The sequence below is a fragment of the Neomonachus schauinslandi genome, chromosome 5, assembly GCF_002201575.2.
Source record: "Neomonachus schauinslandi chromosome 5, ASM220157v2, whole genome shotgun sequence".
In the NCBI taxonomy this organism is placed as follows: domain Eukaryota; kingdom Metazoa; phylum Chordata; class Mammalia; order Carnivora; family Phocidae; genus Neomonachus; species Neomonachus schauinslandi.
In genome coordinates, this window is record NC_058407.1 from 176,310,862 (window position 1) to 176,336,698 (window position 25,837).

General features: G+C 57.9%; 2 protein-coding genes across 3 annotated transcripts in view; both read right to left on the reverse strand.

Annotated features, from left to right (window-relative positions):
• Positions 1-1,886: 1,886 nt before the first annotated feature.
• Positions 1,887-3,252, reverse strand: FOXL3 (forkhead box L3). The gene is made up of 3 exons (XM_021680089.1): positions 3,146-3,252; positions 2,585-2,753; positions 1,887-2,279 (listed from the first exon to the last, which is right to left on the reverse strand). The coding sequence occupies exons 1-3, from the start codon at positions 3,250-3,252 to the stop codon at positions 1,887-1,889; spliced, it is 669 nt and encodes a 222-aa protein (XP_021535764.1).
• Positions 3,253-12,727: 9,475 nt separating this feature from the next.
• The window catches only part of FAM20C (FAM20C golgi associated secretory pathway kinase), a 46,922-nt gene continuing 33,812 nt past the window's right edge, over positions 12,728-25,837 (reverse strand). The window contains exons 4-10 of one of the 2 annotated variants that reach the window (XM_021680169.1): positions 24,416-24,508; positions 23,564-23,679; positions 16,224-16,404; positions 15,495-15,604; positions 15,260-15,341; positions 14,321-14,380; positions 12,728-13,727 (exon numbers count right to left, since the gene is read on the reverse strand). In XM_021680169.1, the coding sequence (XP_021535844.1) occupies positions 13,478-13,727; positions 14,321-14,380; positions 15,260-15,341; positions 15,495-15,604; positions 16,224-16,404; positions 23,564-23,679; positions 24,416-24,508 (892 nt within the window). In that variant the 3' untranslated portion in view covers positions 12,728-13,477. Of the gene's footprint in view, positions 13,728-14,320; positions 14,381-15,259; positions 15,359-15,494; positions 15,605-16,223; positions 16,405-23,563; positions 23,680-24,415; positions 24,509-25,837 lie in introns of both variants that reach the window. The other variant, XR_002479819.2, reaches the window with a different exon arrangement.

The following is a 25,837-nucleotide window of genomic DNA, read 5'->3' on the forward strand; positions in this document are numbered from 1 at the left end:
CAGACATCACACCTGCGATGCACACATGCACACAGACAGACATCACAACTGCGATGCACACATGCACGAACGCGCAGACAGACACTCTGAGTCTGCACGAGCCCTAGCTCGGAGGGCGTGTTAGCAGCCCAGCCCCAAAGCCACATGCCTGGGCCTGGGCCTGGGTCCACCTGCATGCGGGTCCCATCTGTAAAGTGGGGATGAGAAGTAATGCAACCATCAACCAGGGCTGGGTTCCTGCCATGGAGACAGCCCCTGTCTGGGCTCAGCAGGGTGCCTAGCGGGCATTGAGGGCCCACCAATGTTGGGTGCTTTCCCAGCAAAGAGCTCGGGCATCTGGCATTTGCGAAGGAGAGATGTCCTCTGTGTTGCAGGCCTTAGTCCTTTTTCCGGAGGGCTGTTTGAGGCAGGGCTCCCCTCCTCCCATGAGGCTGACTGGCTGCCCCATGGGCAGGGCCTGGCCAGACCAAGAGAGTGATGGCGGGCAGGCAGTGGGCACATCACCACCAGCACTCACCTCTGGACTCGGGGATCAGGCATTTCACAACATTCATAAGTAACGGCCTTCTCCCCTCTTCTCAAAACGATTATGTCAACCCAAGGAGGTATCTACAGGGTGGACGAATAATAATGCTGCAGTTTAATGAAATGTCAGCTTGTCTGAATCAGAAGCGAGCCAGTCTAAGTGAGTCTCTTGCATGGCTCTGTCTGTCTCCACCTGCTGCCTGCCTTCCTTTACCGGTCTGGGTTTTTCAGAGTCCAATAAAGCACAACCATGTAATTCCCAGTCGAGACAGTCAGCTTCCTTGGGTGTGTTTTTGTTGTTTATAAAATTAGCCAATCATTGTCACCTAGTGGATCAGATTAGGTGTAATCCATACTAACGTTCAAATTAAGTCATGGAAAGCAATTAACTCCGCAAAACTGGGCTGGTGAAAAATGATAAGATTGGTCAAATAGTTTCACTGTGCATAATTGTGTTTTTTAAAATGCCCGTCTCCACACAGTAATTAAATCATTTACATTTCAAATGGAGTGTACCCGCCCCTAATGCTCGTCATTGTGCACTCCCTAATTGTACACCTCACAGTGTAGCAGGGATCCATCAGCCGCCTGCTACGGAATGTCTGCCTCCTCGGGAAACCAGCTGGGTGGAACGTGCCCCAGTAGAAACATACTCCCTGCTCAGAAGAACCAAGAAAAGTGTACTTTGCCCCATGTTGTCCCAAATTTGGACCCCTCCCTCCTCCCTCTTGCTCTTCCCTTCTTCCTGCCTTCTTTCCTATATAAAAAAAGTGCACAGGATTTCTCAAGCAATCATCGGCTATTCTGTTCACAGCACAAGATGCACTTACTCTTTCAATCACATCATCCGTAGCAGGGCCACAGTCAAAAACCTCGGGGTGACATTCATGGGATCAACTGATATCTGACTTCACTGTTTGCACTTTATTTGTATCACTTTTAGCTCTAGGGAAGATGCCCACCCACTTCGCCAACTGTAGACTGAGCGTACTGGCCACCTTCCAGGGTGTGGCTGTCTATGCAGCCAATTCTCAGATTACGGAGGGATGAAATGCTACCTTGGGTCTAAGTGAACATGGCCCTAAACCTGTGTTCCTATTCCTCAGAGAAGGATCATTCAGTGAATCCAGAGCAAACGCTTCAGTCAAGCAGGACCCCGTGGGTCTTCTTGCAAGGGAACTTTCTCTGAAGGACGAAGCCCGAAGACTGACCTCCTGTCTCTCCAGCCCAGGGTGGTTTGCAGCACGGAGCAGGGACGTGTCTGTGGAAGTTAGTAGGATGTGGCAAAACTTTGCTTCTTGGCTCGAGGTGGGGTTGCAATCACCTGGAAGACCCCAGACTAACTGGGTGCCAGCCCTGACTCATACTGTCCAAAGGTGGAGGTTCATTTGCTGGGTTTCCAGCCGGGGGTTTCTGCCCTCCTGGGGGCCGTAGGGATACTTGAGCCCTGGAAAAGGGTCGGGCGAGGACAGGATGTAGTCAATGCTGAACTTGATGCCCCTGGGCTCCTCCTTCCCTGTGGCAGCGCAGCTAACAGGGGCCGGGGGCTGGCGGTGGGGGGCTGGCTCAGGCGGCCCCGGAGGCCCCTCCGCGCCCCCCGCCCTCGCCTCCCCCACCCCCTCCCGCTTGGGGCCACGGCGCCGGCGCCGCCGCCGGTAGTTGCCATTCTCGAAGAGGTCCAGCAGCGACTTGCAGCCGCCCGCGAACGTCCAGTAGTTGCCCTTGCCCTTCTCGTGGCCTTCCGTCCGAGGCACCTGTGGGAGAGGGAGGGGCTCCGCGAGGGGCTGGCTCCCGGTGCGCTCCTGCGCACCCCTCTCCGCATCTGGGCTCACTTAGGACTCCAGGACAAGCACTGGGTAGGTCCCTGTCCTTGCGGTGTGTGGCGTTGCTCATGGAGCAAGCTGGAGGCACTAAATTTGCTAAAAACGAACTTTCCAGCAACTGCTGCTGCAAAATCCTCCCCGCCCCCAATCAAGGATGACTTGGCCCAGGAGCCCCCAGCTTGGGACACTCGGGGGCCATTCCGGGGAGCGGGGTGGCGGGCCGGGGCGGGGCTCACCTTGACAAAGCAGCTGTTGAGGGACAGGTTGTGGCGGATGGAGTTCTGCCAGGCGCGCTGGTTGGCTCGGTAGTAGGGGAACTTGCGCATGATGAAGTCGTAGATGCCGGACAGGGTCACCCTGCCTGAGGGGCTCTGCTGAATGGCCATGGCGATCAGCGCGATGTAGCTGCAAATAGGGGCGCATGGGGCCACGCGGGGCGGAGGAGGGGACGCTGTGGCGTCTGGAATCCCCTCCAGCCAGGAGCCCCTCTAGAAGCGCACGACTCCTCCGCCCCCAGGGCTCCGTGGTGTGTGGGAGGTGCCCGCGGGAAGGGGTTGTTTGGGAGCGTGAACCCTGGAGTTCCCCGCTCCCCGCTTCTGCCCAGACCCAAGAAGCTCATCTTCACACTTGGGAGTTTCCTCAGGGCAGTTGAGAGAACATGCAGAGGAAGGTGTCCCTTCTCTGAATCCCACCCACCCCCCCGCCCTCCGGAGAAGAAAGCCCTCCCTCCGTCCCAGGAGGTCCTTGAGGAGGAGGGTCCCCGGCCCGCAGGCTCCCACCACGCGCCCCGCGGTCACCTGTAAGCGGGCCGCGTGAGCCGCTTCTCCTCGTCCGAGCTGCCGGCTGGGTAGTCGTCGGCGTCGTAATTGAAGCAATTGTAGGGATACTGTGAGCTGTCAAACATCTTGGCGCACCCAGTGCCCGCGGGGACCACCGCTGTCTTTGCCACCTCCTCCGCGCCGCCCGCCAGCCCGCCAGGTCTTTGCTGAGGTCCTCCGGGGCGCGGGCCAGCAGCGTCTGCACTGCGGGCTCTTCTACGCCCGAGCTGGGAACCTGGGCTTCTGGGGTCCCCCACCCGCGCCCACCCCGTTCTCTCGCATCCAATCCCAGCGCGGGGGAGGCCCCAGCCACCAGGAAAGCGGCTGAGGGGAGCCGAGCGGGGCTCTGGGTGACCCTCTGACCGCCTGCGGACCGAGGGAGGAGGGAATGGCGTGCTGGGTGGTCCGACAGGCGGGGCGCCACCCCCCTGCCTCCTGCTCCCGCCCCGGTGCGCGTGCTGCGCTCCCTGCGCTGGCCCCAGATTTCGAGGAAGGGTCGCTGGGTATCCCTCCCATCCCCCCCTTCCCCCCCACCCCCCGAGCCAGAGCTGGGGCTCCCCGTGGGCTCCCTGCACTGGCGGATGTTTCCTCGGAGCTCGCGGGTCTGTGCGCCCTAGGCGCGCACGGACACACTAGGTTCTTCCCTGGCGCCGGATCCCGGAGTGGACTCTTGGGTTGCCAGAACAGAGCCATGAGCCAGGCCACAGACAGGGCCGGGACTGTCGCCTCCCCCACTACCAGGCTCGGCCCCACCTCCTGCCCCAGAACAGCAGGGTCCAGGCAGGATAGTTTGGGCCCCGCTGGTGTGTCCCTGCCTGGAGCACTGGATCAGAGCCCGGTCAGAGACGCAGGGTCCAGCATTGCCTCCAAGGCCCTGCGTCCCAGCGGCACAGTCTCTAACTGCCCAGAAGGGTGCCTCCTCCAGGTCCCGGCAAGGGGCTCAGGAGCCTGCTCTGTAAGGGAGCCCCTGAGTGCCTGGGGCACAGAGCTTTCAGTCCTGGGAGCACACTTGACAGCTTCGCCACTACTTTACTGGTCCCTTCTAGCTCCAAAGCTGTGGTTCCTTGTATGGGTAGATGCATGCGGAAGAGAAGACAAGGTATGGGAATTTTAGGAAAAAAAATGAGGTGGGATCTTGCCGGGCGGGGTGTGGCGAGGGGCGGGGGTGGGGGGGAGTCTGTTTCACAGTGGGATGTGCCACCAAAGGCATTTCCATGAATAATCTGCAGAATTCTGAACTGACCCATTTCTGTGAATCTGCCTGAGGTCAGGAAGCCTGGATAGTCTTTTTCCAGAAAATTCTCCCTTCAAAGCACAACCTTGAGCTCAGAAATGACCTGTGTTCAGTCCAGCCAGTTGGCCCCATGAGGGCTTGATGCTGCCCACCGCCCTTGGTGAGGAAGGGTGGGCAGGCCTGACTTGGTGCAGCCAGGTTCCCCCAGCAGCCCCCAGGAGGCTGTGCAGCAGTCCTTCTGCTTGGGTACCACGGCTGGCTTCTGCCGAGGATCAGAAGCACACTGGGGCTCAAACACATTCAGCGGCTCTGTGTTGTCCTCTCCGTCAGATGTCAAAATTATATTTGCTGGACTGTGGGAACATAAAATGGTACAGCCCCTCTTGAAAACATTTTGGCAGTTTCTTTAAAAATTAAACATGTGACCACAGTGTTGAGCAGCAATTAGACACTTTTCCGTTTATCCCAGAGAAATGGAACGTGAAAGTCACAGAACACCTGTGCACACATACTTAGAGCAGTTTTTTTGGTCACATCCCCAAACTGGGACTTGCCCAGACGTCCTTCCACAGGAAGCTTCTGTCCCGTCTACACCAGGGGACACCTCAGCAATGCAAAGCAACCAACCACTGACACAGCAGCAGGCTGGATGGATCTCCAACTAAGCGCAAAAGCCAGCCTCAAGGGTCACATACTACATGCTGCCATCTACAGACATTCTTGAAAAGACAGTATGATAAAATGTGGAACAGAGTGGTTTCCTGGAGTTAGGAGGAGGTGCAGGCAGGACAGAAGTGGTTGCAACGATAACAGGATGACGCGAGGGGCCCTTGCGACCTTGCCACGCTCTGCATGTGCTGTGTCAATGTCAAGGTCTTGGTCGTGGGATTGTGCGTTATGCAAGATGTCGCCATGGGGGGAAACTGGGTAAAGGGTACATGGGACCTCTGTTTTATTTCTTACAACTGCATGGAATCTACAATTATCTCCAAATAAAAAAGTTTAATTCAATAATCTGCAGTGGTCTTGGAGACCCAAGATGTCAAGCGGTGAGAATGAGATTTGAGGCAGAGCAGTCTGTGCCAAAGAGAGAAACACATCACCTCTGCTCAGCAAGGGTTTTCTCTGCCAGTTCCTGTTCTTGTCCTCACCCTTCCCTCCACGGCTTTCTGTCAAGCTTCAGGCGCCTCCTTGGAGAACCTGGGTTCTGAGACTTGCCCTCCCAGGAGCTGCTGTCAGGCAGAAGCAGTGGGAGCAGATGTGATGGGCCTGGAGCTCTGTCCTGGCCAGCGAGGTCAGCCAGCATCAGGGGACCCTGTGTACCGGGCTACAAGAAGGACCTTGAAGCCTCTGTCACACAGATGATGGACAAGCAGGAAACAACATGGCTACTTCACTCCAGCCTTCCACATCTTGGGGTGGAAGGCTCCGGTGGCCACTCCAAACCTGAACCTCTTGAGGAGGGGAACCCTGAGCTGGAGTAACCCAGAGACTCTCAGGGGAGCCATCATCTCGAGACCCGGGTCATGCCTGGCACATTCAGCACCTTGCACCTCCGTGTGAGCTGGCCCATCCCCTGAAAATGGTCCCTTCCCTTGGAAAGGCCACATACCAGCCCGTGGAGAAACAGATGACAATAATCCCAGGCCCTGCGTCCCACAGCTGTTGACGATCAGAGCCCAAGTTTGAAGCCACTTCTAATTAAGAGCTCTCATTACCAAAAACCATGCTGTCTCCCACGTGTCACTTCCGAGGGCTGATGGAAAACACTTAATGTCATAAGAGCATGACGTGGAGGCAGCTTCCCCTCCGAGCGGCCAGCTGGGCTCCTTTGCTTGGGGTGGGCATTCGGTCCCACACCCCGTGACGCACTTTGTAACCCCCCTGGTAGAATCCTGCTTCTTGTGTAAAATCAGTAGACACATTGAACGAGATGGCTGGTTCTGCTGGAGTCTGTGGCACTCTCTCTGCCAACGTGTCTGTCTCGCAGGCTTTCTGAGAGTTGGATTTGGGTGTGGCTGAGCCGACAACTTCCAGCTCAGGCTCTCTCTCTCCCTGTGGCCGGGGGTGTGTCTTCTGAAAGCTTGACGGGCTGGAGGCCCCCCTTCAAGCAGCCTCCCGCCTGCTCGTAACCTGGTGCCAGCTGCTGGCCCGGGGGCCTCCAGTCCTCACCACATGGGCCCCTCCACCAAGCCACTCACAACAAGGCAGGTAACTTCCCCTGCACAGGAGATCTGAGAGAAGGAGAAGCAGGGGCCCAGGGTCTTCTGGGACCTAGTTTTGGCAGGGACCTGTATGTCTACTGGCCTCAGAGACCAACCTGGTGCAACGCTGTGGGGCCTGCAGGGGTGTGATTACCAGGAGACATGGACCACAGGGGGCCCACGGGAAGTGGGAACCCTTGACTCCAGTGGCGGGGACAGCATGGGGTAGAGAATCAGCAAGTGCCGAAGCACCACGGAGATGAGGACCTAGGTGTAGAGCCGGCCAGCTGGGCGCCAGGGCTCAGGGTGGGGAAAGGAGGCGCCTCGGAAGAATGTTACAAGTTCAGTGCATGAGACAAGTGGTGAGGTCGGCGGGGACTGAGCCATGCCAAGTTGCTCATCCACAGTGTTCAGTGAGGACTTACCACAAGCCAGGAGCTGGGCAGAACGAAAAGCACTCCTGGTCCTCACATTGCTCCCAGCCTAGTGGGGAAGCAGAGGATCCCAGAAAGTGGAAAGGACAGTATGTATCCATGATAGGACATACTGAGATGGCCAGGAGAAGCACCAGGAAACTCCCCTCCACGGCTGGAATGTTTGAGCAGCACTCAGAATAGGAATTAACAAAATATGGTTGGTGTGGGGCAGAGAGCTCCAGGCCGGGAGGCTGTGCAAAGGCCCTGTGGCACCACAGAGGGGGTGCCTCTCCAGCCTCCACTGCCCTCCGCATGAGCCCCAAACTTCTTCTGTGTCTGGACGTGTTTCTTGGTGCACAGAGCTTGACTCAATTGCCATTGAAGAATGACCCATTCGTTCTGGGGTAGTTTTTGAATGGCAGGCACTGTGCTGATCCTGGTGGGACAATGAAGAGTGAGCCTGAGGGGCCCTTTGCCTGGGGCCACTCAAGGCCTGGACACGGTAGGACCGGCTGGCCTGGTTGGGGCTTGCCGATGGCCTGCCTGGCTGAGGGACCCACGTGCCAGGCAGCTGAGGGTCCCCATGTCCCCTCTGCTTTGGAGGTCCTGGATTCTGGTCCTGAGGACCACGGGGCTCCTGAGGGGGGTCATTGGGCCCTGCGGAGTGGCTCTTGCTTTTCTCGGGCTCTCCTCTAGATGGTGCAAGTGGACCAGTCTTGGGCAGTGTTCCTGGTGCCCCCCTCCTCCCCCCAGGGGGGAGCTTTCCAGGATGACCGTGGCCACAGGACATATCTGGCTACAGCAGCCAGCGTGGTGAGGAGAAGTTGCCTCCTAGAGCCCTGGGACCCACAGGGATGGCCACACCAGGGGCCTCGGGTGGACACAGCAACCTAGCCTGTTCTGGGCTGAGGCACCAGTGTGTAGCCCACAGAACCCCACCTGGCAACCGACCTCTTTAACAGCTTCACCCCATTGCCCCGTTAAAACTGCCAGGCCAGGAGCTGTCCTCACCCCTCTGAGACAGAGTGGACACTGTTCCCGGCTCCCAGGTGGGCAAGTCCCAGCCAGCTCTGAACCTTTCCTTCCAAATGCCAGCTCCAAGAAGAGTAAGAAAGACCCCTCCGTGCGTATGGGAACCTCCTCCCCACATGGGGGGCTTTGGGATTCTGCTCTCCTAGCTTCCTTCACCACTCACCACACCTCACACCCAGGCAGAGGCTGCTTGAGACCTTCTTTGCTCGACTCTTCTGTTAAGGTCCCTCTGGGTGGGGTGCAGAGGAGTTTTCCTTAGAAACTGGTCAGGATTTGGGAGGGATATGTGAGGGTGAGTCTGTGATCTGAGTGGCAGGTGGAAGCCGCTTGGGTGAGGCATTGAGGCTGGACCACCTGGGAGCCTGCCAAAGACCTCCTCTGTCTGGGGGCTTGGCCTTTGAGGCTCTGGCCCCAGCGGTCTGTTCATTCAGTTTGCTCCCAGGTGGTCTGGGGAGCCACGGGGGTGCACCTGGGAGGGACTGCGGTCCATGAGGTGCCTTTGTCATCCTTCTCTTGGGCCAATGGGGGGGTGTCCTTTGTCCTTTGGGCATCTCAGACTTCTGGGTAGGGGGCTGGGAAATGAGGGGGTGCCCACCCACCTGCATTGCCGAAGCCCCACTGCACACATTTTGCCCCCTGTGGCCCACAGGGGCTGGGGTTTATATGTTGGTTTGTTTGTTTATTTACTTATTTCACTTTGGGTAGTGGTCTGAGCCCAGAGCTTGCGGCCTCAGGCGGGGTGTTTCCTCCCCTCCTACCTGCCCCTCGAGTCTCCAGAACGAGTTCCCAGGCCCACTGAGGGATGGTTCTGTTTGAGTTCTTGCCCACACTTTCCCCCAGGCACCTCTGCCGAAATGTTGTCTGGTTTGTGGACCAGGCAGGCTGGGTAGGCGTCCCTGGACAGCTGACTTGCACCAAGAGGAGTTTAATGGAAAGCCCTTTTTTCTTCTCTTTGTTCGGGACCGGCTCCCTCGGCTCCGGCCTCTCTCCATCCCACGAGGTTGCCCTGGAGCCCCGGGGACATGCTGGTCTGGGTGTTGGGTCTGTGTTCTCTCTCCACAGCTGTGGGTGCTTCAGGGAAAGGTTTGGTTTGATTTGAAGACAGAAAGAGGGGTCTCTTGCGTTTAGAGGTCAGGCAGATCCAGGCCCCGAACACCACAGTGCTGGACTCAGGAAAATAATTTCTTGGGTCTGGGCCTCAGTGTGACAGCTTTAAATGTGTGCAGTTGGGCAGGGATTTCTCTCGGGGGCGGGCGGGTGGTGATCCTTTGGCCTGGCCAGGCCTGCAGCCCAGGCTCTGACCCCACTTCCTCCCCTGCTTCACCCACATGCCGAACTCTGCCAATGTAACTGGGGAACGCACCTTGTGAAGCCATAATAACACCAAGATCGTGTGTGAAGAGCAGCAGACCCCACTTTCCTCCTGCATCCCTGAGAAATCACATTCCATGTTCCCCTGGGTGTCTTCTCGTCTGCTTCTGCATTACCTCTGTGCTTCTAGTGGACAGGCAGATGTTAAACATTTTTTAAGTTTAATGCCAATCAACTTTCTGCCCTGCAAGAGAGGATTAGCTCTCAGACAGCATCCTCCCCCACTTCGTTCCGACTCAGTTATACCACCTTTTCTTTCTTTGGAGAAATAATGTTGATTATGTCTGTGAATGCCATACCAACTGAGTCATGGGTTCTGGTAATTATACTTCCTCTCCTGAGTAGCTGACCCTCTGGACAGATGGCATTTCCTGTCTGCCTGGTTCCCGGCAGGTGCTCTCGACCCACTATGGCTGTGCCAGCCCCTCTTCTGCAGAAAGAGCTGGTTCCTCTCTGTTCTGTGTCCTCCTGGCCATGGCCCTCCCATGCCACGCTCTGCCCACTGAGCCAGGGTGGCATGAATGCTCCTCCTTCACCTGGCTGGGGTACCCCCCTTCCCGCTTTCCCTCTTTCTCTATTTTCTCCCTGGTAGCACAGGGCCCAATGACCGCAGCGCCCTCCTGGACACGGGCTGTTCAGGACCTGTGTCCTCGCCCAGGGGCAGTGGGCTCCTCGGTGGCCGTTGAGGGAATCACTCCAGCCCCCTGTGGCTTCCAGCATCGCTGCCCATTATATCTCAGTTGTCAAGCCCTGTGTACTGGGTGTGAGGAGTCTCCTTTCTACCTGACCTGCCTTCTTCCCCGACTAGCCCTCAGCCTTTGGACCTCTGTGTCAGCTTTGCTTTGGCCAATTTTAGCAAGAATCCTTTTAAGTCAGTTTAGTGAGAGCCCCGCCCGCCCTTGATGTCTGATCCGGTCCCCATCCTGCACCTCCCGGTGGTGTCTGGTCACCCTGGCCTGCATCAGCAAGAATCCCAGCCCCACGCTTCCTTAGTAATTTCTGACCCACTGACCTCCTGCTTCTTGTCTGTGAATCATCACATTCCAGGCCGTGTCTGCACGGAGCCCGGGTCCACACGGAGGTCTCTGGTACCCATGGCCACAGCCCCATGCTGGCCTTTCTTCAACACAACTGCAGGTCTTAGTGTCCTCGTCATGGTGCCTGGTTCTTGAAGGGTGGCAGATATGTCACCCCGAAATGTGCCTCTTTGGCATAAGGATTATTTTGAGCTGGTTATTTTGAGAAACGGCAGACACGGGAGATGCTCTGAAGCAGAGTAGAAGTCCCCCTTTTGTGCGGGACGTTCGCATTGATAAAGGTAACCTCCATGTGTAAGAGTGTGTCTGCTGTGGACGAGGAGGGGGACCCATGACTCCAGGTCCCAGAGACAGGTACCGATTTGAATCTGAGTGACAACCACGCGTTTGCTTACGGTGCTCTTCCTGGTCACCCAAGTGACTGGCCTCCCCCCACTTTCCTTCTTCTGTCTTTGCTCAGGCAGCTCCAAAAGACCTGGGAGTTCTGTGTCGGAACCCCAGGGAAAAGACCGAATGTGGATCTCCCGCTGTGCCGCAGGTGCTGTATCAGAACCCCACATGCCGGGCAGCCAGCACGCGGACGTTTCTTCTCTCACCGTCCATCCAGAGGCTGGACTGCAAAGCGCAGGTGCAGGGCTGGTTCCTGGTGAGGTCTCCTGCCTGCCCTGCGTGGCCTGTCCCCGCGTGGCCCGTCCCGAGTGGCCTGGCACCTGCGTGTGCAGTGGGAGATATGCAGTGTTGCTCTCTCCTCCTACAAGGACACCGGTCCTAGGGGATTGGGCCCCACCTCTTGACCTCATTCAACCTGAATCTCCTCCTTAAAGGCCCATCTCCAAATGCAGTCACCCTGGGGGTCGGGCCTCAACCCAGGAACTTGGGAGACACGTCTTTGCACGTGGCCCTGCCCGGTGTCTCCATTTCCTTTGCCCCTTCACCGCCTCTGTTATTTGGAGCCGTACGTACGAGTTGGCTGTGTGTCACCCTCACTGCCCTGCAAAGCTCCAGTGATGTCCGTCGGGGTCACCAGCAGGCTCCAGCCTGCCTATAGCAGCTGCCCCGCGAGCTCCACTGGACCAGTGGCAAATGGACCCGGGGCCTGGAGGGGTGGGGGCAGCAGCATGGCCCTCGGAGTCACTCTGTTCTCTCTGCACGGCCTGGGAGGAGGGAGGAGGGAGGAGGACGCAGAGCTGGCTGCTCCCTCTTGTGGGACCACATCAGGCCCTCCTCCTGCACACTCACCTCCTCCTCCCCCTGCGGCAAGGACAGGGGCACAGCAGGAGACTGGGAGGGTGGCGGCTGAGGCCAGAGGTACGCAGGTGCCTGCCCCTGGCAAGAAGGGGCGGGGACGACTCGGCCAGTGGGGTCACTGGGTGAGTGCTGGGCGGGAAACCAGTGTCTGGCGGAAGACTGAGGGGGGCCGGCTTTGGGGGCCACCCTCCATTTACTTCCTTTGAGGTCTGAGGCTCTTTTGTAGTTCTGTTGTGGGCCGTACCCTGAGCACAGCCCCAGGTGGGGTTCAGGGATGGAGGGGAGGCCTCCCGCCCTGTAGCCATTGGCTTGGCCATTCAGGAAACCTAAACTGACTTTTGTGATGAGTGTCAGCCCCTCACTGAACCTCAGTGTCCCCACCTGTGAAATGAGGAAAAGAAAATCAACCTTGCAGTCTTGCTTTAGAGACCACTGATAATTTATGTTGGCGGCTTTCCAAGGTGCACGGAAAGCAGTGGTCCTGGGGCAGCAGAGGGCTGGGAGCCCAGGAGGCACCAGGGGCTCTGACCTCCAGCTCTCTCTGATCCCAGGGATTCTCCGGGGTTTATGTCAGCCCTCAGCAGTGTCCTCCTCTTGGAAGCCCTGGGGCTGGCCTATCACGGTGCCCTGTGCCCACACTACACCCCATGTAGGCAACAGTCTTGGGGAGCCTCCAGGGAGGGCTCCCAGAGGAGGATTCAGGCCCCGTGGCCAGCAGGGCTGGACTGTCCCAGCTCCACTGGGCAAAGCCAGTGTGCCCTCAGGTGCCAGGTCTGTGTAGATGCGACATTACCCTCTGGGACTGGCCTGTGTCTTCGGGGACCCCCACCCAGCTCTGTCAGCACCTGCCACACCAGGAGTGGGACAGGTGGCTTCCCCAACTCCTCCTTCCCAGCCACGGCCCCAGACTACCTGTGGCACCTTGAAAGCTGAGCTTTGGTTATGGCCTTACTTCTGTGGAGGGTGGGTGGGTGGCAGCTGAGCTCAGGGCGTAAGGGACCCAGACCCCAACATACATTTGCTCTAGTTTTATTGCACTTTTACCACATTGCCAACTATTCCACAAAAATGCCGCAAAATTAAGCCTGTTGCTGAGGCCCTTGGAGGAGCCTATGTGATGTATTTACACCAGCTATCAAAGCAAAGTCAGAAGACGAGCAGCACCCTCGGCCGCCAAGCGAAGTCACAGGTGCTGCTGGGCGGCTCTGAGAAATGGAAGACGTGGTCGTTGACGTCACTCTGAAACCGGGAGTCTGTCTGTCAACCAGCCTGTGACGCCATTGGGAGCCTCCTGTGCCCAAGCCGAGGCTGTCAGCCATCTGGCTGCAGGGCCGCCGGAAGGGAAGAGAGATGGGAGTTTGTTTCAAGTCAGGTCCAGAGTGTGGGTGCACTTGGCGGGACAGTCCAGCCCCAGGGGTGCGGCCCCCATGTGTGCATTTGGTAGGTGGTCTGGGGTCTGCAGAGGTGTCACTCTTTATATACATAGACACCATGTATAAATACAAAATAGTAAATAAAGGCTTCCTTTCCATACAAAAAGGGTGGGTTGACCCTGCCGCCAGGCTGCCTCGTCCATGAGCACAGAGCGCCCCTCCCCAACCTTCTCCGGTCTCGAAAGCGAATACACTGAGTCCTGTCGGACCCACTGCCAAAGGAGCTCACATTCCCGCGGTTCCTGACTCCAGGAGTGGCCCGTCCTTCCTGAAGTCACCGAATTCACAGCGGATGCGCCTGTCCTTCCTCCATGGCAGGCCGGCGGCTCTTGGTCACTACCTGCCGGGGGGATCTCTGTGCTCAGGGTCCAGGTCATCCTCCACCACGCTATGGGGCCCATCCTTCTCCACGCAGTCCCTGATGGCCTGCAGCACGATGCGCAGCCGCCGGTCCAGGGCCTCTAGGTGTGGCCGGTACAAGATGGGGGCCACCCGGTCCTTATGCAGGGACTCCGCCATCATCAGGCTCAGCCGGTACTCCTCCTTGGCCAGGAGCTGCAACCGAAGGTAGGTGGACTTCCTGACCCTACAGGGGAGAAAGAGGTCAGGCCCCAGCCTCCGGGAACTGGGGGCAGGGGAGGCCAGCTCTAAGTGGGGGGTGGTCGCAAGTTGGTCCCTGGCCTGCTCCGGCCCCTGCCTCTCAGAGGCACCACGGTGAGGGTCCTGCCTGGCAGAGCAGGTGGCCATGGGAGACCTGGCGGTGCCCGCAGGGACCTGAGACTGCAGGCAGACACAGGGCGGGGAGGGATGGCCCACGCGTCTGGGAGACCGAGCCCAGCTCAGCCCCACACACCTGCCCCGGCAGGGTGCAGCTGGTTCTGCCCCATGGCCCGTTTCCCCAACCCTAAAGGGAAAAGGCTGGGTGGGGAGCCCCACAGAGGGTTGCAGCGAGTGGCACGGAGTGCTGGGGGGTCAGGGACGGCTGTCTGAGCCTCAGCGAGTTTATCTGTGAGACGGGCTGTTACAACCAGCATGAGCTGTGTGCCGGGAAGGGCTGTGGATGCCGGAGCTCGAGCTGCTCAGGCTCGGGGCGCTGTGCCGCGGGAGTGGGGCTTGGGGGCCTCTGCCCAATCTGTGGCTGGGCTGGGGGCTTCCGGGGGGCAGAGGGAGAGGCCATACCTGCAGCATTGCTGTAAAGGCACCAGAATGGACAGCTCATCATGGGAGTATTTCCCAAACCTGCCGAAGAGACGCAGAATTGTTGAGGGTGCGACATGCAGCAGGACACCTGTGTGCAAAGCCTGCAACACGCACCCCCCGGGGGACCCGAGAACGAGCAGCACCTCGTGTGTGCCCTGCTGGAGTGCCACGGCTATGGAGACTGGGCAGTGTGTCCCCAAGACCCTGTACAGTGTGGCTTGGTCCCTGCCGTCCCCGGCACCAGACGCAGGGCCTGGGACAAGGGAGGTCCCTGAAAGCAGCCTGGTGTTCTGGCCGCTGCACTGGACAGAAGCTCATAGATGCGGGGTCTGAGGCAGGCTGAGTGGAGAAGGCACCGGGGTGAGTCAGCCCAGGGTCCAGCCACGCTGCTGTCTCTGACAGCTGGGTATCCGTGGCCCGCACACATCAGCTGTCCGGGTGCCCAATGCGGACTTGTCTGAGGCATCTGAGCACCAGCACCGTTAACCACTTAGGAACGGTAGGTCCCTGCACCACACCCGTCAGGCAGACAGCTCTCCTAGGTGGCCCAGGACTGCCCAGGGGCCAGCCAGCAGTGGCCACAGGCCCTCTTTCTGGGGCAGGGAGGGCCATTTGTCCCAGCTAGCCAGTCCCACGTGACCACGTGAGGGGTAAAGTGCACCTCAGGGCTCTGCCCTTCTGGGCAAGCAGACTCTGGGCCTCAGTTTCCTCAGGGCAATACGAGGACATAACAGGACCTAGCACACAGGGTGACCCTGAGGACCAGGAAGAGTAACATTATAGGCGCTTCCTGCCGACAGGAGCTGGAGGCTGGGGCCAGCGCCCTGCATCACACACACAGCGTCCTTGGGGGACGGCCACCATCCCCCCCTCGGAGCCCTGTCCTTCCGGGTCTGGAAGAGCAAGAACATGGCTCACCCTCTTCCATTGTCTAAGTGGATGATAAATGTCTCGTTCCCAAACTTCTCAAAAGTCTCATAGTGATGGCGGTCCATGTTCCCTGTGGAGAGAAGCAAGCTGAAAATTCAGGGCTGTTGCCCGCTCCCCACGTCTGACCCTGGAGCCAAAGTGACAGAGCAAAGCAGGGGCTTGGCCACAGCTGGGTCAAATGCAGGGTGGGAGCTCCCGGTGCAGGCTGGGGCTGCCGACGTACCCATGAGGAAGTCAAAAATGGTCATGTCCATGATGTCCAGGACACGATGGCTGCTGTCATAGGGGGGTGTCTGCTTCACCTCCTCACAGTAGTCGGGGTCCACTTCCCACCTGCAGGGGAGCCAGTGTGAGAAGGCCAGTTTCCTCCTCTGTGTGGACAGGGAGGCCCAAACCAGCTCAGCACAGCAGGATTACTGCAGCGAGGACTGGGGGTAGAGAGAGGTGTCACCACAGAACAGTGCTGCCAGCTAAGGCTGCATTAACAGGGGTAAGGGGCTGGGAGGTGATCAAGCCATGTCTGGAGGCTGCCGTTAGCCCCAGATGCCAGGTTTCTGGAAGGTCACTGTTAGGAAACAGGGCCTGGACACCACACTCCCAGGCTCAGAGGGGCCATCTCTTTTGCATGAGGGACAAGAAGGGCAAGGAGTGAAAGCAGAGTTCCAACCCTGAGAGGCTGTGTTTCCAGACCACAGTGGGCTGGCCAGCACCCCTGCGGGGGACGCGTCTGGTTCGCAGAGTCAGGCAGCCCTTCCCGCCATCTACTCAGGAAGGGGTGGTCTCGCCCACACTGGGGGCAGGTGGAGCTGGGTGTGCCTCCCTTCCTTGATACGCCTTATTCCCTGCGGCCTGAGGCCCCTCTGAGCAAAGTGGGCAGAAGCCTCTCAGACCCCGTGATGTCAGAATAAGGAGGATGTGGGCCACGTGTGGGGGGTGCCTGCCCGACACTCACTCTGCCTTCTTGCGCTTGTGGTACGAGCGCCGCCAGGGGTTCCGCCACGTCTTCCTCTTGGCCAGGGACAGGTCTGGCAGAAAGGCTGCCAGCGAGCCCTCTATCTGGTCTGGCTTCCCGCACAGGGCATGCTCCGTGGAGCAGTAGTAGGAACACTCGCCATAGAAGCAGATGTTGTTGGCTGGTGGCAGACGGGCACACTGGTGAGTGGGGAACAACATCCTCCATGCCAGCCCTCTCCACACATCTGTCCTGGCCCCGGCCCCCGTCCACACCATCCATCCGATGGGCCCCCGTCCACACCATCCGTCTGGGCCCGGCCCCCGTCCACACCATCCGTCCAATGGACCCCTGTCCACACCATCCGTCTGGGCCAGGTCCCCATCCATACCATCCGTCTAGGCCCGGCCCCCGTCCACACCATCTGTCCGATGGGCCCCCGTCCACACCATCTGTCTGGGCCGGGCCCCTGTTTATACCATCCGTCTGGGCCAGGCCCCCATCCACACCATCCGTCTGGGCCCGGCCCCCGTCCACACCATCCATCTGGGCCCGGCCCCCGTCCACACCATCCGTCCGATGGACCCCCGTCCACACCATCCGTCTGGGCCAGGCCCCCATCCATACCATCCGTCTGGGCCAAGCCCCTGTCCACACCATCCGTTTGATGGGCCCCCATCCACACCATCCTTCTGGGCCAGGCCCCCATCCATACCATCCGTCTAGGCCTGGCCCCCGTCCACACCATCCATCCGATGGACCCCCCTCCAAACCATCCGTCCGATGGGCCCCCGTCCACACCATCCGTCTGGGCCAGGCCCCCGTCCATACCATCCGTCTAGGCCCGGCCCCTGTCCATACCATCCGTCCGATGGACCCCGATCCACACCATCTGTCTGATGGGCCCCCGTCCACACCATCTGTCTGGGCTGGGCCCCCATCCACACCATCTGTCTGATGGGCTGGGCTCACCCACTTTTTCACACCGGATCTCACAAATTGCTGCAACCTGCGGTACAGAACGCCGAGGCCCAGAGAGGGGGGCTGACCTGCCTGAGGCTACACAGGGGGAGCTGGGGTTAGGATCTCCCACTGGCATCTATTGAAATTCTAGAGCCAATGCTCAGTGGCTTAAAAAAGGCATTCTCACCATGAAGAAAGTGTAGCACTCCACAGTGGGAGAGGATGCTTGCAAATCATACCTCTGACAAGGATCTAGCATGTAGCACATACGAAGAACTCGTACAACCCAATAATAAAAAGATAAATAGCCCAACTCATAAATGAGCCAAGAAGTTCAACAGATATTTCCCCAAAGAAAATACAGAAATGGCCAAAAAGGACATGAGAAAGATGCTCCACACCTTGGTCATTAGGGGAGTGCAAGCCGAAACCACAGTGAGACACCGTTTCTTGCCCACCAGGCTGGTTTCAGTCACGAGAACAGACACTAAGGGGTATTGCTGAGGGTGTGGAGACATGGGAGCCGATTCGGCGCTGGTGGGATGCAAGCCGGTGCAGCCGCTGTGGAAGCCAGTTTGGTGGCTCCTCCAAAAGTTTGGCGTAGAAGGACCACACGATGCAGCAATTCTACACTCAAGAGAAGCGAGCGCACGTCCACTCGGCACTGGACACAGGAGGGTCCCAGCCGCTCTGTTCACAATGGCCGAAGAGTGCATACAAACCTCGTGTCCCCCCAGGGGTGTCCCTCCTTAAAATGGCGCCCTGTTCACCCACAGGAGGAATGCCTACATCGTGGACGAACCATAAAAACGTGATGCTCAGTGAGAGAAGCCACACGCTGTTGCATTCTGTGTGTGTGAAATGGTTCAGGGGTGCTGGGGCGACTGCTAAGGGTGAGGAGAACATTCTGGAATTGGTGGTGACGTGGCACGTCATGAATGTACTAGAAACCACAGAATTCCACACTTCAAAATGATGAGTTTCATAGAAAATGAAGCAGGGTAAATTTAACTCAATTTAACCATGATGTATAGGCACGTTACTTAAAGAAAAAGAATAAAATGCCCTGGTCATTTTGTTACCAAAAAAAGATGGTGAATTTTATGGTATGTGACTCAAATCTACACGAGTCATTTAATAAAGCAGGTGTCTCCTGCGGCCCAGTTTGCTGATTTGTTGCTGGAGGCCCAGCCAGTTTTCCCTTGCTGGTCCAGGATGCGATGGCACTTGTGTGTGTATTTACCGATGGAGTTCATGTTCTCGTGTTCAGTTACTTTGTGTGTGTGCGTATGTAGGGTTATGGCAGTCAGAACGGCAGGCACCAGGCACAGGCCCCTTCCCAACTGTGCAAATGGCCAGTTTCCCAGACGAGGGGTCTCCTGACCACGCAGTCTCCGTGTCTGGTGAGCAGCCATCTGGAGGACACGGGAAGGCGGCCCAGGGGCTCCCACCACCCGGAGGACACGGGAAGGCGGCCCAGGGGCTCCCACTGTGCTGCCTGAGCACAGCAAGTCCCCGCTTGGATCACCTGCCTCTCTCCCTCCCTGGACCTCGTGATCCCAGAGCCAGCGCCGGAGGACAATCCGGGAAAAGATCTGTCTGGGATGTCGCCTGTGTGTTGACCCAGTTGGTCAGCATCCCACTGATGCACAGTAGAGCCTCAACCGAGGTGGCAGCTCCACCTTCAGGATGAAAATCTTTATCTGATCCTGTTGGCTGGAGCCCCGGGCTTTGCAGTCTCAGAGCCGAAGCTGGCTTGAGATGGATTCATGCTCAGAGAGAAGGGCATGTTGTGAGTGCACAGCGTTTTCCTCAAGGGAGATCCAAATCTGGTTCCTAAAAGAATAGCCAGAGTGGGGCCCAGAAAGCTTCCCAGGGGTGCAAGCTTGGTACGGGGCTTCACCTCCTCGTGCCTCAGTGTCCCCACCTGAATGAGGGCCCCAGCAGCACCTGCTCATGGGCTGAGTGTTGAACAAGGTGACCAGGTCGAGTCAGACGTCTGGCAGCGAGTCAGGGTCCAGTGCAGGGGAGTGGCCATTAGCTCAACCCTGCGCTTGGGCAGGAGTGGGCGAGGGGGAAGAAGGAGCACCAGCCCTTTTCCATCTCAGTGAGGACAATCGAGGTAGTCAGTGGGGGAAAACCTGCCTTCCCTCGCACCCCGGGGCCACCTCCTCCAACACCTGAGACCTCGGGGGGAGACGGGCTGAGGAAGGACCCGGTCTCTGTGGAGCCGGCAAGCATGTGACTCTGCACAAGGACCCTCCACCTGTGAGGAGCCTTTCAGGTATCTGCCTGGCAGGAAGCTGAGTCCCAAAGAACAGGACGCTCGCTGTCTTTGTCCAACCTGGATGGCTCTGAAGGGTGGGTGGCCGTTAGGTGGGGCTGGAATGCTGGGGAGCCACCATCACTCAGCAGTGGCCCGAAGACTCCCGGGCCCAGCCTGGGACCCCCTCTAACCCTCCACGGGCATTTAAACTGGACGCTGTGTCCACAGTGTGTGGGCAGAGTGTCTGGGCCCACCCAGCCACCCCGGCCCATGTGGCAGGAAAAAGAGCCACTTTAAAGATGAGGGTGGGGGCTGAGCGGCTGGGAGGGGGCAGGAGGGGGTTCCCAGAGCTGCTCAGGTTCTGTGTCTAGTCCTGGAGGCATTTATGCAGGTGGGCTCCCCTTGCGGAAACCCACGGAAGTGTGCACCTTCCAGGACAGATGAGACGTGCCCATAGAAATTTACTGAAACAGTACAAGGACTTCGGTGGGGCTCAGTACAGCTGGGTTCGGGCCCAGCCTGCCTCCGCACTGCTGTGTGGCGGGGGGCACTTGGCTGCTCTCCTGAGAGTGAGTCCACATCCTGACGCCGGTCTCTGTATTGCCTGGGGCCTGCCCCTACCACACAGAAAGACCGCAGCTTGCGTGAGCTCGGCCCACCTCCCAGGGCACCAGTACTCCCACCAGTGCTGGCCCCGGGCTGGTCTGGGCAGGAGGGCCGTCTCTACCTCACACACGCCCCTCCAGCTCCTGGCTGGCGCCAAGCTCCCCACCGGCTGCTGGGACTTTCCCCTTTTATGACTGACCCCAGACAGAACCACTCAGGCCTCTGGAGGTGGAAGGGATGTCCGCCGTGCGCCTGGCTCTCGAGCAAAGCTCGGCATCTGCAGCAACGTTGCAAGTGGTTGGTTCTAGAGGTGCAGGCAAAGCAGAAAGGCTGCGAATGAGTCTGAACAGACTTTGTTTTCCAGAATGGGGTCACAGGGGGCTCCTGCCACCCGGTTGCTTTAGAGAAAACCACACATCTCTAAGGGCTTTCGGGAAGAGATCCAGCTGACGGAGTGGGGCTGCGTGTCAGAGTTGCAGGTGCAGCTGAGAAGGCCATCAGGAGCCGGGCACCGGGAACGGGGGTCCAGCCGTCTGAGTGGTGCGGCACAAGATTCCGGCAATCGTGGCGCCAAATGCAGGCATCACCGCGATCTCCACAGGGCACCCGGGAACACTCCAGGGTGGCTGAAAACTCCAATGCACGGAAGGAACGCTATACCACCAAAGTGGGACAGACACGTGTCTTAACCTGCTTAGACTAGTAACCGACTCCGTCTTTTGTTTATAAAAAAGGAATCCACGAGCCTTCGCCCACCACCTGTGGGACATCAGTCATGGGGTTCTGGATGCTGGTGGCTACATGGCCCCTTCTCTGAGAGCCACCAGCAAGGCTGCCATGTGCCCCGGCGAGCACCTCCAGACCCAGGAGCGGGCTCCTGAGGGGAGGCCCCTCTGCACCAAGAAAGCGAAACAGAGAAACTTCTGGATCTGTTTGTTTTTCTTGACACTTCAAACCCCAGCTCCTTCCCCTCATTTTGGGCAAGTTGCCAAGTCCCCTCTGTCTGGGGCCCATCAACAGACGACTGGATGAGCAAACCGCAGTGTGTCCATCCAGAGCAACAGGACTCTGATCTAAACAGCAACACGCTGGACACCACACGACCACACGGGTGAATCTCAGGACGGTGCTGTCGAGCACCAGAAGACAGACAGACAGACAGAAGCACACACCGTGTACCACCCCCACTTGTGCAAAACTATAGAAAAAGCAAAGTAAGCCTCAGAGACAGAGAACAGATTGCGTCGTCGTGGGGGAGACAGGGCAGGATGGGACCGGGGAGGACGGACCAGGCCACGGTTCCTCTGCTTATCAAAACTCGGGGGACTTTGCACTTGGATACTATTTACGGCATGTCAATCACACCTCAATAGAATCACTTAAAAACGGGGGTGAGGAAACCATCCGCCCCCACACTCCTGCCTAAGAATCAAACGAGGACCCCCATCGCAGGTACACAGCAGTGCCTGGCACAGCAGACACTCAGTAACGCTCGTGTCCCCTTGCTCTGGTAGCACTGCCCAGAGCCTTCCCGCCGTGCGACGGGCGCCCCCCGTGTGAGACCTCCCTGCAGGCTCCACTGGCAGGAGCTGGCCCGCCAAGGGTCTGGGAGCTGCCCACACGGGAACGGGCTCGTTTCTGCCTGAGGGGACGTTATCCAGCCTGAGGGGCCACACACACGATGTGCTCTCAGCAGCGACAGCCGTCTGGCCCCTCTCTGCCAACCCTACGCCAGTGTCTCTGTGGGTTCTGTGAGCCTCAGAACTAGTCCAGGACAGAAATGGAGAGCGTCCACCTAACGTGGAGGGACACTGGCAACCGATAAACTGGGTGGTGGGTGTGGGGTCACAGGCACATTTTATCTTAACTTTTGAACACTGAACTGCTGCAATAAAAACCGCAGAACCAGTTGACAAGGAGCAGCCACACAGCCTGGGTGCCCTGTGGGTGTGGCCGAGCCTGGCCTCCGAGGGGTGGCCGGGAGGCTGGAGGTGCGGGTGCTGGGGGCACCCAGGCTGAGGACAAGAGATCCCGGAGGCCCTGACGGGCAGAGGTGGAGGAGGAGCTCGATGTCTCAGGGGATACAGGCAGAGAGCTCAAGAACCCAAGGTTGGGGAGGCAGGTTTCCAGCCTTGGAGAAGAAGGACCTCTCCAGAAGTTCAGGCTGTGCAAACAGGAACCAATGAGCTCCCCGTCACTGGGGGTGTGCAACCTGCAGCTGCGGACAAGCTTAGATGAGGCTGACCGAGAGGCCCTCAAAGACCCCTCCCCTTTGGTTTCTGGTCATGGGCTGGACACGCTGCGGGCACAGGGAGTCGGGGCACATCCCTCCTGCCTCTTGGGGGATTTCTGTCCTACTTTCCTTTGATTAACGGGCTCTGAGAGGAGGAGCCCTATAGGATGTGCTGAGCCTCGGATGACAGAAATGAAGCTTCATTAAGTTGTGGGGCTTGACTCTGACAAATCTGTGAAAGCTTTTAAGAAAACATGCAGCCTGAACAACCAGCAGAAGCCAGGTCCAGGGGATCTCCAGATGCAGTCAAGCAAGGGCCTTGTGTGGGTTCTACGTTCACAAACTAACAGAGATGGGCACACGGTGTGGCCATGCATTCCAGTGGACAGGCCCTCACCACTGGGAGGGTCTCTAACCTGGGGTGGGTCCATGCTCATCCCTGCACTCCACTGCTCAGGCATCGCTGGGACACGCCCAAGAACTGCATATAAGGGACAAAATTCCTGTGAGGGAGAAGGTGTTCCCCACGCTCAGGCCGAGCAAGCCTGCTGGCAGCTCAGCATAGGGCCTGGCTCAAGGGAGGTACCCACAGGGACGGACAGACGGACAGACAGGCGATCATGGAGCCTTGAACACCAGAGTTCAAAGCACCTGGGGCAGGCGGTACGGTCGGTATGACTTACAGTTTGTGTCTGCACTTGAGATTAAGGATATGAAGTCCTAAAGGTTTTCATGAACATCAGCACCTCTCTCTCGACAGCACAGGGCACATGCAGGCCCCCATGCCGAACACTGAGGACCAGGTGGGGCCACCGCTCCACTCGCACTCCAGCTGCAGAGCTGAGGAAGGGGAGGCGGCCCGGTCCCTGTCACTACATGAGGGTCTTGCTGGGGTGTTTCTTAATCTGGGAAAGTTCAGGGAACAGAGGTTTCTCCAGCCGGACCTCCTGGAGGAGACTCTCCAGAGAGGCTGGGAGTTTCCAAAAACGAATTCATTTTGCCTTTTAAAACAAACAAATGGTAGATAAAAAACCTATATGCCCAGACCAGGGGATCCAGTCAATGATGATAACATGGCCATTTCTGGCACCCTTTTAAAATTATGATGCAGATGCACCCGACGTGGAGTGAGCACCCCACCTGTAGTCAAGCAGTGGGCTGGATTATACAAGAATTCTTTCCAGTTTCTTTCTTCTATTTTGGAAAGGTAAGCAGGCTTGTGGTGACTGTGTGTGGGAAGCCTGGAGAGGGGGCCTCCCAGGTGCAGGTTACCTGGGGAGATGAAGAAGGTCCTCCACAGCTTCTTGTCCCTCGTCACATCCCGGATCTCCTTCGTCATGTTGACCATCCTGCCGGCCACGGGGGGGACCCGGCGGAAGTCCAGGATCCTGGCGGGAAAGTGACAGGGAAAGGGTCTAACCTCTGTACCCTGGCCCGCTCCAGGCTGGCATGGAATGAATACTTCTCTCTCTGCATTCTGAGGCGGGGTCCTCCATCCCCTGGATTCTGGGAACTGACCCCAGAGCCAGGCCTGTGACTGCCCCTGGAGGGCACAAAGCTCTGGGTGAGCAGGGGGGCTGCTGAGAGGCTCACCCACACGGTCACCCATTACCAACTGCCCAGCTCCCCAGCAGCAAGGGACCATGCGGAGACCACAAAGGAATTCACATTCTGCCTGGCAGAGCTGTCCCAGAAGATGGGTGATGGGGGAGCAGATGTGGAGACGTGTGTCCCTCAGTCTCACCATGGCCCCAGAGTTTACATCCTGAAACACTCTGCATTAAAATTCCCAGCCCTCATACTCCTTCCCTATCTTCTTTTCCGTTATTCCCAATGGGTCACGTCCACCCTGGTCACTAGCTGCTCCGGAGGATCTCCTGTCTGGCACCGTCCTAGGTGTGGGGCCCACAGCAGGGCATGTCTGTCTGGGTTGTAACATCGCCAGGGCGAACACCACCTCTGTGCTGCAGAGGAATGGTTACCAGCATGGGCTGTGGGCTCACCATGCCTCAGTTTCCCCTCTTCTGTACAATGGGGCTAACGACAGGACCCCCTCAGCTGGGTGTTGGGGGGAGGGCTCACCCATATGGCGCTCAGACCTAGGGTGCAGACAGGAGGGCTCACCTGTCCAGGTGGAAGGCAGCGATCTCTGCGTTGTGCCTCTCATAGTCAGAGAAATAAAAGAAGTCAGGGGGTGTCTCCTGCTCCCTCGTTTGCCTAGAGAAAAGGGGATGAAACAAAGGGTTTATCACTGTCAAAACCCTCCAGTGAAAGGGTGCTGGTGGGTTGTACTGGCCGGCAAAAACAGACTGTCAAACTTCCAAGACTGTTGTGAGCCCGTTGTTAAAGTCATCCTTGAAAATCAGCTTATATAAACATACAACTACGTAAGTTACATTTAAAAAGCAATAAACATTTAATTCTCATCACTTGCCGCTTATTTTATGGCATCCCACTGTTTGCTCCTGAGGCTGCTGACACCTCTTGCCTCTGCAGTGGCAAACAGCATATATCATGAGGTGATGCGTGTCCCCAACGCCACGTTTAGTGACCTCATGCTGAGAGCTTGAAATGGGCCAGTGAGGAAGTATTTGCACCACAGGATGGGCAAACTCTTCCAGTCAGGCTTTTCCCTCACAAAGGAGCTGGCTACTAAACACTGATCAGCCCACCACCAGCCAGGTCCATAAAACCAGCCAAACAGGTTTTCCGGAAGGGCGGATGGCAAAAGGCAGCCCCTTGACCAAGACCAGGGAGTGTGGATGACGGAGGTGCCGGGGGCAGCAAGCACCCTACACGGAATGAGATGACTTCCCTGGGGCATGAGCTGGGGACCAAGTTCAGGCTACACAACTGTCCCTCAGCCTGTTCTCAGCCATCTACCAGTCCACCTGCCCAGACAGGGTCCCCCTGCAAGATGCGAGAGAGTCTGGGAAGCTTTCTTGGGGCCACAGGTGGGACACACTTCTGAAGCCTACAGGAGGTGATCCATTTTCCAGTGTCCATCAGGGCACCCGCCGGTTAAGACTGCCTACACCCAATCCAGGACTACTGCCACCAGAGACCTCCTGGCCCCTCTTCTGCTCTGCCCTCCTCTCTCTCTCTCACCCCTGCTGCCTCCACCAAACCTCTCCTAGACCCAGCACCCAGGACACTTCCACCTCTGCACCTTTGCTCATGCTATGCTCTCCACCTGTACTTGCTTCCTCCATCCTTCCCAAGATTGGCCTCAGCCCCCATGGGCTTTCCCTGGCAACCTGGCAAGCCTTCCTTGGCATTAGCCTTCTGCTGAGGAACTTGGTACTGCTACATTAGACCACTGTTTGCAGGGCCTGGGGGCAGGAGTGTCAAGCCAGGTGCCTGCTTTAGAACAGGTGTTCAATAAACAAATGAACTGATGGAGGAAGGGCAGGGAATGGGTGCAAATTGGTCCACAGCCTTGAGCTCTTCCCACCCTCAATTCCTCAATTTCTACCATCATCACCATCATCACCATCACCTCCATCACCATCATCAGCACCACCTCCACCATCATCATCATCACCA

Coding starts and splice junctions, on each gene's coding strand:
- FOXL3 (XM_021680089.1), bottom strand. CDS start 3,252: ATGTTTGACAGCTCACAGTATCCCTACAATTGCTTCAATTACGACGCC. Junction 2,754..3,145: donor CTCACGCGGCCCGCTTACAG/GTGACCGCGGGG, acceptor CCCTATTTGCAG/CTACATCGCGCTGATCGCCA. Junction 2,280..2,584: donor TCAACAGCTGCTTTGTCAAG/GTGAGCCCCGCC, acceptor CCTCTCCCACAG/GTGCCTCGGACGGAAGGCCA.